Source organism: Macrobrachium nipponense, chromosome 28, assembly GCF_015104395.2.
Source record: "Macrobrachium nipponense isolate FS-2020 chromosome 28, ASM1510439v2, whole genome shotgun sequence".
Classification (NCBI taxonomy): Eukaryota; Metazoa; Arthropoda; class Malacostraca; order Decapoda; family Palaemonidae; genus Macrobrachium; species Macrobrachium nipponense.
In genome coordinates, this window is record NC_087217.1 from 55438592 (window position 1) to 55454895 (window position 16304).

A 16304-nucleotide genomic window follows, 5' to 3' on the forward strand; every position below is an offset into this window, starting at 1 on the left:
CTTTTATCTCTCTCGCACTCAGCAAAAGAATTGATAGACAGACAAACATAATTGCACAGTCCTCTCTCTCTTCTCTGGAGAAATATATGTATTTATGGGAGGGGGAAAAAGTTGCCTACAGACGTTCATTTCAATCTATTGAAACCGTAAGGAGTTATTTCTCTCTATCTCTCTTTTGTACTTTAATGAAAATATATACAGTAATTTGTGAATACACAGTGTTGCACATGAAAAAAGTAAATTAGTGATAATTTTAGAGATACGGCCCTAAGAAAAATTGCAAATTAGTAGTGAAATTTTCCCTGTGGACATGTTTTCAAGAATGTCGTTCCGGCTTACGACGATTTCGGTTACGACGCGTCTTAAAACGAACGGAACCCCCGTCGTAACCTGGGGACCGTCTGTGTATATATATATATATATATATATATTATAGATATACGCACACACAGGCAGTCCCCGGTATTAGCGGACTCGGTTGAATGGCGCTAGATCAGCAATTTATGGTGCCATAACGGGCCGCATTTTGGTTATTGTTATGGTGCCATAATCAGGTTTTGTGGAAAGTCTTGTCCAGACCTATTAAGTGTAACTGACTAATTTAAAAATAAATACCTTGTGTTACAACAAATAGTGTCACCAATACCGCAAAACAATTTTTTACCATTGTCTCTCTCCTTCCCTCACAAATATACACATTTGTAAAATAGCACTTAAAAATATATAAATTGGAAAAATATAAAATTCTAAACTTATAAAACACATTAAAATAAAAAATACTCTTAAGACTATAAACAATTACTTAAAATCTAACACTATACAAACATTATACTTATTTTATTTAGAGTTCAGCTCATTCTACTAATGTAAAATCACACACGGTTCAATTTTACCTCCTTTCACTTGTAACCCTCTTACGCCGATTGGACGTATTAAACGTCGAGTCAAATGTCTCCCGTATGCCGATTGGACGTATCATACGTCGGCTCAAAAAAGTTTTTTTAAAAATTCGCGAGGAAAAATACTTATAGGCCTACCAGCCGAAAACTTTTGTATCACGCGCCGTTGGGGATGCTGGGAGTTCACGGATCACGGCGTTGTTTTGTTTACAATCGCTACGCAGGCGCGCAAGCGCGAATTTCTTTCTTATCGCACTAAAAAGTATCAGTGACACATCTCGGAAATTATTTCGTCACTTTGACATAATTATTGCACCATTTTAATTATCCTTTACATGAAGTATTATATATGAAAATGTGCGCAATTTCATGCACAATACAACTAAAAAATACTCATGATTGTAGCTTTTATCAATTTTGAAATATTTTCATATAAATAACGATAAGTGCAAAAATTTCAACCCCTCGTTCAACTTGACTCTACAGAAATGGTCGAGAAACGCAATTGTAAGCTAAAATTCTTATATTATAGTAATATTCAATCATTTTGCCTTCATTTTGCAACAAATTGGACGTCTCTAGCACAATATTTTCGATTTATGGTGAATTTATGAAAAAAAAAACTTTTTCCTTACGTTCGTGCGATAACTCTTCCGATAAATTTTTTCGTGCGATTGTCCTAATGTTTGCACCCTTTTAAATTTGCCGTTACATAAAGTTTTATATATGGAAATGTGCGCAATTTCATGCACAATACAACAAAAGACAACCCATGGTTGTAGCTTTATCAGTTTGAAATATTTTCATATAAATAACGTTAAGTGCAAAATTTCAACTTTCGGTCAGCTTTGACTCTACCGAAATGGTCGAAAAACGCAATTGTAAGCTTAAAACTCTTATATTCTAGTAATATTCAATCATTTACCTTCATTTTGCAACGCTTTGGAAGTCTCTGCACAATATTTTGATTTATGTGAATTTATGAAAAAAAAAAAAACAAAAAAAAAATTACGTTTCGCGCGGTAAACTCTTCCGAAAAAATCAGAATTTTTTTGTGCGATTGTCGAAATGTTTGCACCATTTAAAATTAGCTGTTTCATAAAGTTTTTATATATGAAAATGTGCGCAATTTCATGTAGAATACAACTAAAAATGATTGAAGGTTGTAGCTTTTCTCTTTTTACGAAATATTTGCATATAAATCACGATAAATAGAAAAAAAACCACGTTCGGTCAAATTTGACTCTACCGAAATAGTTGCAAAAACGCAATTGTAAGCTAAAACTCTTACGGCCTAGTAATATTCCGTCATGTTCTTCATTTTGAAACAAATTTGAAGTCTCTAAAACAATATTGTGATTTATGGTGAATTTTTGAAAAATATATTTACCTTCACTCCGCGCGCCGATTCGCGGCCGCAAGTCTCCGAAATACGTACATGGCATTATCCTAATATTTGCTCCTTTTCATATTAGCCTTTTTATAGAGTTTCATATATCAAAATGTGCGCAAATTCCATGAAGAATACAATAAAAAATAATTGAAGGTTGTAGCTTTTTCCATCTTCGAAATATGTGCATATGAAAAAAATATATATATTAAAATTTCGACATTCGGTCAAATTTAACACTCGTCCGAAATGGTCGAAATCTGCAATTCTAATCTAAAAACTCTTACAGTATCGTAATATTCAATCATTTTGTCTTAATTTTGAAACAAATTGGAAGTCTCTAGAACATTATTTAGAATTACGTGAATTTTTGAAAAAAATATTTTTTTGCGTCCGCGCGTTACGAATTCGTACATCATTTTGTGATAATATTTTTCCGGTGTTACTTTTTATTGTTTTACAATGTATTATATATCAAAATGATCGCAATTTAGTGTACAATACAACGCAAAAAAAAGTAACTGGTTAGCTTTGACCGTTTTCTGCACAGCGTGATTTGGAATACAATTATGTATGAATTTTTTTTTTTTCGCTACCATATATCGCATTATTTACATATGATAATGATATTATTTTTCATTTCTGATGGTTGCATTCTAAACTTCAGGCAATGACAAAAAAAGGAGCCAAAAATGAACTCTTAATCTTCAAAGTACGCGCGCTGTAATTTTTTGAAAAAATTATTTTTTCCACTTCCGCGCTCACTCCAAACCAGGCCCGGCATACGGGAGACGTTTTGATTTTTAGGGCTCCGGCTTAAGAGGGGTAACTGCCATTACCCTCCTGAACTGAAAATCTGAGAGGGAATGCCTTCTCAGGTCCACAGCACTGGGACACTTGTCTAGCAAGTGCTGTACATGTCGCCTGGACCAAGCATTCATCACAGAATGGCTGGGGTTGCCTAGCTATAAGTAATCCTAGGGTCAAATGTTTCCAATCCTCAGACAACAAAGGGTAGTTTCCCATCTCCCTGATATATTACTGTAAAGCAGAATTGATAATTTCCAAATTTTCTCGCTATTTCCAATCAGACATCCTCTATGAGATTAGCCAGAACTCCTTTACTTTCATTTTCATTGCTAGAAAAGAAGGCTCTAAATAGTAAGGTAAACAACCTTTGAGTAGCATTTGCTACAATATTAGTTCCTTGTTGGACGAGTTGTTAACATGCTCAACTACTGATCTCAATGTCTGGGTTCATTTACCCCCTCTGCCAACAAAAGGAACCAGAAGAATTTATTTCTGGTGATTAGATTCATTTCTTGGTGGTTCGAATCCCACAATAAGCTGTAGGTCCCGTCGCTAAGTAACAAATAGGTTCTTAATCAGCTCAATGGTCTGGTAAAACTAAGATATACTTAACTTACTAAGCTTATTAGGTCACTTGTTAAGGTCATAGACTCGACAATAATGAATTAGATAATGACGAGTCCCACAACTACAGGTCCCAATGAATGTACAGGCAGTCACCAGTCATCGGCGGTTGGTTCCATTCCCGGGGGTGCGCCGATAAGTGAAAACTGCCATTAACTGAAACTTTGTGATTTATGGTGCTGATAACCGGTTATCGGTGCCATAAGCATCCTTATGGTGCGGATAACCAGAACTCGTCCTGTTATGGCACTAGACAAGTCCCATAAAACCAGATCGTCGATAACCGGGGACGCCTCTAAGTCAAACCATTCATAACCCTTTGGACCCCAATAAATGCAAGGCCTACCATTTATGATGACTCAAAATGCACTAAAGGTACAGTGGCATCACCTGGGACCTGCACAATTATTGCAAGTAAGTGACCTGCTGGTCTTTTCTTAATTTTGAATGAAAATATTCTGCTCTGAATTTGTACTTTTCCTCTAAAGTTGGAATTGGTAATGGAATGGGAATATTGACTCTGGCCAAGCACTCTTAGGAGAGGGTCAAAGTAGGATGGAAGAGAATATGAATGAAGGTATAGGAGAGGAATAAAAGGGGTTGGAGGGACACTACAAAGAACCTCAAGTAGTGCCTACAGTGCACGATGTGAGGTACACTAACTTCACTAACCCCCTACGGGGCTGTAATGTTGGGTTTTATATTTTTCATTATTGCATATTCCTCAGACATCTGTCAATTACTTTATTTCAATTCTATATTCTCCACAATCTTCTTTAGATGTATGTACTGTATAACACGTAAGCAGTTGGTTATACTTGTGGTTTTTTCATTGCTTCATTTTCTTAATAAAGCTAAATCAAATTTATGGATGGTTCATCGAGATTTGGAATGGCATTTTGCACTTTCATGAATTACTACATTGGGGATTGTGACGGATACACTTCATCTACATTAGATGTCAATTGATTAGTATTTGATTAATCAAATTGTTTGAGGAGTTTCAGAATTTATCTGATTACTATTTCATACAACTTTCCATCTTGTCTAATAAGGAGAACCTTTCTTTTTTGTCTTGGCTCGAAGTCAAGTCTTCATCACTGATGATAAGCTTTAGTTGCTATCCAATGCAGTAACTTGTAAATGTATTCTCAATGCACTACACCTTTTACTTAGAACACTATTCACACACAAATAACAGTGACCAAATAAAAATGTCAAGTCAACTGGAGTTCCCAGGAAATGGATTGTCATGTGACAATCCATAATGGATTGTCACATGACAGACAGTAGGCAATTCAACTGAAATGTCACAAATTAACAAGGGATACAGAGTATCAAAGTATATGCACAGCCAAAACGACTCATCCATACACTTCCCTCTCTTGAGCAATAAAGCTTTTTGCTTTTGCATGATTACAATACAATTAAGCTGACAAAAATGAAAAGTATTCAAACAACAAACATAAAAATGACTGGTGATCCTTACAAAATAATGCCTCATGAGATCTTGAACAATGCAGAAAGGCACTGTAGCTACTTACTTTTTCATGTACAGCGCTATACCTAGGCTTTATGAAACTATATAGTATAGATGAAAAGTATCCCGGAATTAACTCAACTTGGAAACATTTAAGTGATGTCTTTGGTCTTCAGGATCAAAGCATATCATACTCTTTGGTAAGTTTAGTAAAATACAGCATAAATGTCAACAAGGCCTTTTTTTTTTTATCAAATTCACATGACTTCAGACACTGTGATGAAGTGATGTAACACAATTTTTATCAAGGATCAAAAAAGAAACTCAAAATGATACTCTTTAATTTTAATAAAATAAAAGACTGACAATGTAGAACATGAAATGCTTTGAACCTACCAAAATCTCAAGTGCAACCTACAAAATTTTGCAACCACCAAGTTAAAACAATCAGAATTCAAGTTATACTTCAGTTAAGAAAAGATTAAGTGACAGACCTTACTAGTGATGAACACAAAGGACATTCATCATCATTTCAATCTTATCACTAAATGTTCACTTAAGATTGTTTTGAAGTTATTCACTACTAATCTTCAATTTGGCCTCATATGAATTTTAAACATAACGCATCCATACTGTAGTGTACTTCTGGCATATCCAATTCAGCAAGAATGTTCTTCTCAGCAAAAATGCTCTGAAGTAGAGTAATTCAGCTTATATGAAATTATCGAAATCCTTTAAAAATTCATTCATGTGAAACTAGCACTGTTTAGGAAAACAATAATTTTCTTTGAAAAATTAAGATTTACAGTCAAAGTTGTAAAGCAGCACTAGTGCAGCCCTAAATACATCAAATAGGATAGAAAAACCTAAACTGCGTTTATCAATACCAAGCCTTGATACCATAAGTGTATCCCCACTATGTACCTAAAAATAAAATTGACCTGGTTTTATATTTAGACTGTTTTTATGCTTAGAAAGAACAGGAGGCCAAAAGCACCTAAAAATAAACACTCCTAGCATGTTATAAAAATATGTATCTACTTTAGACAAAAAGGGGGGGAAAAAAAGTACAATACCACTGGCTTTGGAAAACTGTGCAAAAACAGACTGACGGGTGCTGAAAACCAAAACAAATCATTCTGAGAACATCCAACTTTCTAATAAAACCAATCTACAACCCCATCCTTAAAACACTGAAGAGAAAATCCCAACTGGACAAACAGAGAAAAGAATGTTTCATCATTTAACACAAAAAAAGATACCATTAACGAGTACCTCTGACTTTTGCCCCAGCAGCATCTGAGGCTTTAACAAATGTTCTCTGTAGTTTAGTTTTCTTTTTTTCTTTGTATTCCAGTGCCATACCACGGGCTAAAGCACTCACTTCCTCCATGACTTTTGCAGGATACCTGAAACACAAATAAAAACATAATTGAAATAAACCTAGTTAAAAGATCCTTGATGATATTTGCTTGAAACAAGTACTTTCTCCCATCTGCAAACCTATTAATAAAAGATCCACTGCCAATTAAGATATATTCTGGTTTTTCTAAAATTAATAAAAGATCTACAGCCAATTAAGATATAGTATTCTGGTTTTTCTAAAATTAGTAAGAGATCTATTGGCAATTAAGATATATTCTGGTTTTTCTAAAATTAATAAAAGATCTACTGCCAATTAGGATACATCCAGGTTATTCTCAAATTACCCAATTTTTTTTTTTATCACATTTAAAAAAAGCTTATGATTTCAATTTGGATTCTGAAAAGACAATACAAACTTAAGAGGAAAACAATACATATCAATGGCTATGCTATCCACAATGCTCCATAATAATATGCCTTACCATTCCTAACCTTCCTAAATTAAACCTCTCCATATATGAGAGAAGAAATTTTGTCTTTATGTTAATCAAAAAGTTTAAGCCTTTCTGGGCAAGTCGTAGTATGGAAAAACAGAACACTTTAAGCAGAAAATTCCAGCCAATTTAGGAAAGGAAAGAGGAATACAAAACCAGGCGGCTCAACAGAGGGCGGCACCAATCAATAGGAGGTGGGATGAACAAGAATCTGAACCATGGCACCAATCAATGGGAGGTGGGTTGAACAAGAATCTGAACCATGGCACCAATCAATGGGAGGTGGGTTGAACAAGAATCTGAACCATGGCACCAATCAATGGGAGGTGGGTTGAACAAGAATCTGAACCATGGCACCAATCAATGGGAGGAGGTGGGAAGAACAAGAATTTGAACCAAACAGAAACTGCCCATTTTCACCATCTGATCTTAAGAGACTCATAATGCAATGTTCAAGGTACTACATGCAAACTGAAATTAACTCTCTCTCTCTTACCAATGACAGATATAGACAATCAAAGTTTAAGACCACATTTTCGATATCATAAACGTGGTAAAAAAAAAAGAAAAAAAGAAGGGGGGGGGGGGGGGGGGGGGGGGGTGGGGGGGGGAGCGCAAACCAGCAGTTGAATGAAGATCATTTTTGGTGAGTGTTCCTGACATTTTTCATAAATATTCAATGTGTATGTATAATTATTTTGTATAGTTGTAGATTTGTATTGTAAAAATGATATTGTTAAGATACAATAAAGTTTGTTCATACTTACCTGGCAGATATATATATAGCTGTATTCTCTGAAGTCCGACAGAATTTCTAAAAACTTACGACACACGTAGTGGGAGTAGGGTGGTTAGTACCCATTCCCACCGCTGGGAGGCGGGTATCAGGAACCATTCCCATTTTCTATCAGATTTCTATCTACACTGTCTCCTGAGGGGAGGTGGGTGGGTACTTTAAATATATATATCTGCCAGGTAAGTATGAACAAACTTTATTGTATCTTAACAATATCATTTTGTTCATGAAACTTACCTGTCAGATATATATATAGCTGAATCCCACCTTTGGCGGTGGGAGAGACAGAAAAGGATTTTAGGAAACATATACATGTAGATGATTGACATCTTGGTTCCTTACCTGTTAGCATAGCTGACTTCGTGATTTCTGTCACCCAAGCCTGCATCTGCTTCACTAGTTACCAACAAGGTAACTCTAGTGTAGTTGGTGCGCTCTAGATGATCTGTCAACAGGGACGTGACCACAATGGGACTAGACCATGACCATACTTCTGAGGGCAACGAGGCAAAACCACCACCTAAGTTAGCCTAACAAAATACTCCCACATAAAAAGGCTAATAGAAGGGAAGTCCGCATTCGGCGGCCGACCCTACAACCATAAACATTACAAAGATTAAAAAACTCACCTACCCTTTTCTATGGGAAAGGATGAGTGCTACCTCCTGCCCCCAAAATAGTGTCTGTGGCAATGTATGGCCCAAGAGAGTAACAGTTTTCGTACGTCGTTCTCACCTCCCGTAGGTAGTGCAAGGCGAACACTGAGTTACTCCTTCAAAAAGTGGCACTCAAAATGTCTTTGAGGGCCATTTTTTTCTGGAAGGCTATCGAGGTCGAAATAGCCCTTACTTCGGGAGCGTTTACTCTCAACAGTCCAAAGTCACTGTCCTTGCAAGACGAGTAGGACATGGGCATATCTGGTCTCTTGACCGAACACCATAAGTTCTCGGGCAGAACCTCTACAATTCCTTGTTCTCCGAAGGTATTCTCTTAAAACCCTGACAGGTCACAGGACTCTTTCTGGCTCTTGACCAATGATCTCCGCCATACCCTTGATCTCGAACGCCTTAGGCCAAGGGTCGGAGGGGTTTTCATTCTTAGCCAGAAATGTCATTACCAAAGAGCAGACCGCATTATGCCCTTTGAAGCCGACGTGCTTACTTATAGCTTGTATCTCGCTAACTCTCTTCGCCGTCGCCAGAGCAGTTAGGAATACAGTCCCCTTTCCCTTGTTTCTTTGTTCCTTCGTCAAGTCTCGCAAAGACGCAGTGTGAAGAGGTTCAAAGCGACTTGACATTAAAAACTTCAGGACCACGTCTAAGTTCCAAGAAGGCAACTTAGGAAGAGGCACCTTGGTGGTCTCAAAAGATCTCAATAGATCATGGAGATCTTTGTTATTAGCTAGGTCTAGCCCTCTATGGCAAAATACTACAGATAAAACACTTCTGTAGCCCTTAATGGTCGACACTGCAAGCTTCAAATCTCGTCTGAGATAAAGGAGAAAGTCGGCGATCTGGCTCACAGAGGTCGTGGTAGAGGAAACTCCTTTCTTCTTACACCAGCTCCTAAAAGCCGCCCACTTCAATTGGTACACCGCGATTGATGAAGGCCTCCTCGCGGTGGCGATAGCCTTAGCCACAGGTTTCGAAAAACCTCTCGCTCTGGCCAGCTTCTGGATAGTCTGAACGCAGTCAGACTCAGAGCGGAGAGGTTTATGTGGTACCTCTCGAAGTGGGGCTGTTTGAGTAGATCTCTCCTTGACGGAAGAGATCTCGGAAAATCTACCAGGAAGGACATCACCTCTGTGATCCAGTCAACTGCGGGCCAAAAAGGGGCGATTAACGTCAACCTCGTCCCTTCCGAAGCTGTAAACTTTCTTATCACTTCCCCCAGAATCTTGAAGGGGGGAAATGCGTAGAGGTCTAGGCCCGTCCAATCCCATAGAAGGGCGTCAACTGCTACTGCTCACGGATCGAGAACCGGGGAGCAATAAAGAGGAAGTCTCGCCGTTCTTGATGTTGCAAAAATGTCCACCAAAGGACATCCCCAAAGACCCCACAGCTCCTGGCATACGTCCTGATGGAGGGTCCACTCTGTCGGCAGCAATTGTCCTTGTCGACTGAGGAGATCCGCACGGACGTTCTCGACTCCGGCAATGAACCAAACCTTGTTAGGATCGAGACTTCTCTCGCCTTCGTCCAAAGAAGAATCTCTTTCGCTAGAGCGAACAGGGAGCGAGAGTGCGTTCCTCCTTGCTTCTTCAAGTATGCCAGGGCTGTGGTGTTGTCCGAGTTGACTTGGACTACGCGACGGGAGACTTTGTCTTGAAAGATCGGGAGCGCTAACTGAATCGCTGCCAGCTCTTTGAAGTTGATATGCCAGGCTACCTGTTCCCCTCTCCAGGTGCCTGACACTTCCTCCCCTCCTAGTGTTGCTCCCCACCCCGTGGATGACACGTCGGAGAACAACACTAGGTCGGGGTTCCGAAGCTTGAGGGACATGCCCTCTGACAGCTTCAACGGATCGAGCCACCATCTTAGATGGCTCTTTACCATCTTCTGAGATGGTTAAATCATGTCGAGGTTGTCCTTAGTCTGTCCAGCTGGTCCGACAGGAAGAACTGAAGAGGTCGGAGGTGTAGCCTCCCCAGGGAAACAAACTTCTCCAGCGAGGAAATGGTCCCCAGCAGACTCATCCATTCCCTCACCAAGCATGAATCCTTCCCTAGAAAGGCTGACACTTTTTCTATGCCTTGTTGCTGACGTTCCTGGGACGGAAAAGCCCGAAAGCCACTGAATCCATCGAAATCCCAGATACACGATGGACTGTGTTGGGGTCAGATGTGACTTTTCGAAGTTTACCAGAAGTCCCAGGGATGCAGCTAAAGACAGAGTCGTTTGCAGGTCCTTCAGGCACCAGGTCTGCGAAGAGGCTCGTATGAGCCAGTCGTCCAGATAGAGCGAGATCCTGATGTTGCAAAGATGGAGCCACCCATCGCCAACATTCTTCATTAAGAAAGGTGAACGCAAATGGGGCTGTACTCAGTCCGAAACAAAGAGCCCTGAACTGAAATACCTTTCCTTTCAGGACGAAGCGAAGGTACTTCATTGATTGGGGATGTATCGGGACGTGAAAGTGAGCGTCCTGAAGGTCGAGTGATACCATCCAATCTCCAGGTCTTAACGCCCCCCGAACTGACTGAGGTGTCTCCATCTTGAACCTCTGCTTCTCTATAAAGAGGTTCAGACGACTTACGTCCAAGACCGGCCGCCATCCTCCCGACTGTTTTGGAACTAGAAACAATGTTGTAAAATCCTGGCGATGCCAGGTCTAAGACCTGTTCCACTGCTCCCTTCTCGAGCATCTGCTCGAGCAGATCGAAAAGTATCCTCCGCTTCTCTCGAAGTCAGCGGGGGCGGCTTTACGAAAGGGATTTTGTACCCCTTCTCTATGATGTTGAGAGACCAGGTGTCCGCCTTTCTCTCTCTCTCCAGGCTTCTACGAACAACTGCAGCCTGGCTCCTACCGGCGACTGAAGGACGGATCTCTCATTTCTTACCCCTAGACTTAGCCGGGGCTCTGCCTCTAGGAAGACTTCTTCCTCGGGGTGAAGATCTAGCTGAAGTTCCTCCACGAAAGGGCTTCTGCTTCCTAAGAGACTGGCTTCCTGAAGACGTAGAAGGGCCAGTAGGACGTCGCGACGACTGAGCCAAAAGATCTTGAGTGGCTTTTTCTTGAAGGCTTACCGCCAGATCCTTCACCATAGCCTGGGGGAAGAGATGGCTCGAAAAAGGCGCATACAAAAGCTCTGCCCTCTGTGAGGGAGAGACAGATTTAACTGCAAAATTGCAATAAAGCGATCTCTTCTTCAAAACGCCTGCGGAAAAATGAGAGGCTAACTCCTCCGAGCCATCCCTGACGGCCTTGTCCATGCATGACAATACACTGGACAGCTCCCCGAGGCTAATCGAATCTGGCTTACAAGACTGGTTGTCTAGCACTCCCAGACACCAGTCTAAGAAGTTGAAGACTTCCAAGGACCGGAAAAGGCCCTTCAAAAGATGGTCCAGTTCTGAAGTCGTCCACGAAACTTTAGCTGAAGCTAGGAGAGATCTCCTAGAGGCATCCACAACGCTGGCGAAATCTCCTTGCGCCGAAGTAGGAACCTTCAGTCCCAATTCTTCACCAGTTTCGTACCACACACCCTGCCTTAACCCCGCTAAGTTCTAGAAAGGAGGCAGGGCGAAGGTGGTCCTTCCTTGTGCTTTCCTAGATTCCATCCAGGTGTTGACCTTATGGAAAGCTCTCTTGGTCGATAGCGAAGTCTTCATTTTAATAAAACCAGACGTCTTGCTTGCTTTAGACGATGAAAACTGCGAGGGAGGTGAAGGAGGAGCAGAAGGAAGGAAGGTATCCCCGAACGAATCACGGAGAAGCCGAGCCAAGACTTGGTAGTCCGATGAAGCAGACGTCGAAGGCTGTTCTCCGTCAACATCCTCAGAAGAACAGCTTAACTCCCCTTCTTCCTTACCAGAGTGAAACCCCGAAGGAAGAGGCAAAAGTCCTTTCGCCCCGAGTCTTATATCCGAACGATGTCGAGAAGAAGTGGGGAGCGCACCCGAAACAGAATCCTTCACAGTAGCAGGATCAGATACCAAAGCTTGTGGAGAACGTGAAGTTGCACGAAGCCGTGAAGCATCAGCAAGAGTCTCGGGAAAAGCGTCCGGCGGAGCGTCCGGCGGAGCGTCCATCCGAGCATCCCTCCGAACGTCCCGCGAAGAGTCAGGTCCTGCATCCTGACGAGCGTCACGTTGGGCGTCGAAACGAGCAGGTCGAAGAGGAGCAGAAAAGGAAGACGCCCTTTCCTTACTACGAGGATCAGCATGTACTGAAGTCCGTACAACAGGTACAACTTCGTCATCAGCAAAAGCGTCGAGATCGGAATGCCGATCGTCCTCTCGCCGAGAAGAGAGGGGAGCGCGATGAAACCTCTCTCTCTCCAAGGGAGCAAGTCAGATGACGTCTACCGCCACCTCTAGACGAGCACTGGGGAGAAGAACGAAGTCTAGAGGGCGAAAAACCAGGAGACGGGGAAGAACGAGGAGAAGGCGGGGGAGACTGTCTGGTCCTTTTAATAGGCAGTCTGTCGTCCTTCCTGCGACGAGGAACCGTCTCCTTCTGCTTAAGCAACGCATCCAGTTGACGTTGCATAGTGAGGATGATCTCAGTCTACGAAGTCTCCTTACGAGGAGAAGAGCTGTACCTGTGAGAAGGCGAGGGGCGAGGGGACGCCTTCTTCCTTCTCACAGGAAAAGCCCTGGCTCTAGAGCGACTGGGGCGCTCGAAGGCGTCATCGTCGGATGACGTCCTAGTCTTCTTCTGAGGCGGAAAAGCCATGCTTTCCGGAGAAGACCGCCAATCAGACAGAGCATGACGTGAAGCGTCTTGATCTTGGAAGGTCCTCTTTAGAGGCCGCGAATACGGACGAGATAACCACCCCTTGCGCGGGGAGGACGCGTCGGAAGGCGAAAAACAATCCTTTAGGAGCGTTGCACGAGCACGCTCCTTAGCAGCCTGGGAAGCGGTCTACAGGAACTGCTGAAGGACGTCAGATCGTGGGGATCCCCGTAACCCTCCTTCGGCCTTCGACATGCCCTCTCCCTGAGTCTTGGGAGTCCGGCAGAGGTCCCAGCCTAGAGGCGCTATAGGGCTGATCTGACGCCCCCTCCACTTCACTAGGGGCACTATCACTGCACTTAAAACTTTGCCTATTTTCAAGGGCAAGCACTTTGGATTCTAGCGTCTTTAACGAATCCATAATAAGCGAAAGGGCATTACCCTCCGCAGACACCACTTGAGGGCCCGAAGGCAACACTATGGGGTTAGGAGTTACAAACTCTACAGGAGGGTTAGAAGGGGATACATTAATACCCTGTCTGCTACCAGACTTACTCCTGGAGGAAGACCTCCTGATCCTGTCATGCTCTAATTTCTTAACGTAGGATTCATACGTCTTCCATTGCAAATCAGTTAAACTTTCGCATTCAGTGCAGCGAAAATCATACGTACACACTTGTCCCCTACAACTCTTACATACTGTGTGAGGATCAACCAAAGCCTTTGGTAGCCTCACCTTACATTCATCCTTCATACACACCCTGGCGCTAGCCGAACTAGACCCAGACATCTTATTTAAGGAAAAAACCAAGCCAAAATCCAAACAATCCACAGTCAACGTGTGCCTAGCTATCGATCCAATATCAAAAAACCAAAAAGTCAAGAGGATACTCAAGCAATAACAGTTTTCCAAAATCCTGAGGCGGAGGTGCTGTAAACAAAAGACGTTTACAACACCGAGGAACGACAGAAGAAATCTGATAGAAAATGGGAATGGTTCCTGATACCCGCCTCCCAGCGGCGGGAATGGGTACTAACCACCCAACTCCCACTACGTGTGTCATAAGTTTTTAGAAATTCTGTCGGACTTCAGAGAATACAGCTACGTATACGTATATATATCTCACAGGTAAGTTTCATGAACAAATTATATAACTTATCTTTTTTATATGAGAGAGAGAGAGAGAGAGAGAGAGAGAGAGAGAGAGAGAGAGAGAGAGAGAGAGAGAGAGAGAGAGAGAGAATGTATCTGGGTGTGCTATTGTTTACAAATGAAACCTTTATCACAAAAGGTTCTTTAGAATAAATTTTTCTGGGGAGGTGCAAAGTTCTCCAATATCTCGTAAATTATACTTTATTTCATCTAAATGAACTTATTTTGGGGATTTTTTGTATGCCACTGTACAGAGCAATAATTCAGCTGCCAAATTAAATAAAACTGACCAGACTACCTTGAAAATTGTTGGAGATACCGTATATTTCGGCGTATAAGTCGACCGGAAGATAAGTCGACCCCCCAATTCTGAGTAAATTTTTATGATTTTAACTAATATCGGGTATATTAGTCGACTTATAAAATGTGAGGCCAACCGTATGCTCAAAATAAGCAGCAGGGTAAAACGCATCATAGAAAATAACCTGAATGTTATTACGGTACATATGTTGCTCTACTTACCATAAGAAATACAGGTAATACACTCGGTATATTAACAAATCTGTGTAATATATAAAAGATGAATACCCGCAAATATGATTAAAATGACGAAACGAAAGATACGTTGCTCGAGTGTATGTAAACTACCGCTACATAACAGCCTACGTATATATGTATGTACAAACTGCCACTCAAGTTAATGTTTTGATTGGGTTGTTAAAACGACGTGCCGGTATTTTATTATTATGTTGGAATATTCCTTGGACATTGGTTCTTCTATGACATAAACAGGCTCATAGAGGGAAAACGAACCTGCAGTTGATTCACCAGATTCAAACTGGGATCCTTATGATGAAACCGTGAATGATAATTTGTTTGATGAATTGTTTAATTCAAGTGACGATGACTCAAGTAATTTTGAAGGATTTTGAATACATATTTACTATTAAATACAATTTTTTTTTATTTTATTTAAAGTGATAAAAAAAGATTTCATACCATAAATGTTTTTGAACAATACCCCGGTAAATACAAAACTGTCAGAGTGAACGCATCCTTCTCAATTACTCAATTACTATACAGGCAGTCCCCGGGTTACGACGGGGGTTCCGTTCTTGAGACGCGTCGTAAGCCGAAAATCGTCGTAAGCCGGAACAACGCTTGGAAATATGTCTTAAACTAATAAAAGTTATAAAAACCTTACTTGTCAATCCTTTGGTTACACTACATGTTGTTTGCCTGTAGTTTTTGATGTACAACCTGGAGTTATTTTCATAAAAGAATGCTGGTTCTTGAAGGTAAAAACTATTGGGTAATCCTCTGGTGACACTACAATTCTTTGAAAGTTGTTTTATGTACAACCTGGAGTGATTTTGCAAAATCTTGAGGGCTACAAGAACAGCTGATTACTATTTACGTATCATATAGACTAATTAAAGTAAATGTATCTTCAAATAGGCTTATATATTAGTATCAACAAAACATTTCCTGCCATGAGTCAGAGGCCGTTTAATGAAACGAACACTCTCTGTCCTATCTGTTCAGAAAATAAAACGTTACGTCAATCCCCGAGACCATTGTTGCCAAAGCAGTGTCTCCTCCTCTCTCTCTCTCTCTCTCTCTCTCTCTCTCTCTCTCTCTCTCTCTGATCCAAATTACATTGGAAACTTGACATACGATTGCCCTAAAGAATACGCAATGTTTTGAGATAACAACAGAAAATTTGCGAAAATACAAGCTTTGATATACAACGAAATATTTGAGATACGATTTTGCGATGAGTGTTAGTGTATAGGCGACCGATAAATGGCGTTCAGTTGTTTCTTTGTTGTCTTGGTTCGCTGCCAGGGTTCTTTTAGTTCGATTTTTAGTTCGTTGTATTTGCGCCCTATTTTT

The 16304-nt window shown here is 41.0% G+C and overlaps 1 protein-coding gene across 4 annotated transcripts in view; it reads right to left on the reverse strand.

The window, feature by feature from the left end:
* LOC135201749 (uncharacterized) overlaps positions 1-16304 on the reverse strand; it is a 76485-nt gene that overhangs the window by 35733 nt on the left and 24448 nt on the right. For all 4 annotated transcript variants that reach the window (XM_064230970.1, XM_064230969.1, XM_064230968.1 and 1 more), the window contains exon 3: positions 6479-6612. In XM_064230970.1, the coding sequence (XP_064087040.1) occupies positions 6479-6612 (134 nt within the window). The remainder of the gene's footprint in view (positions 1-6478; positions 6613-16304) is intronic.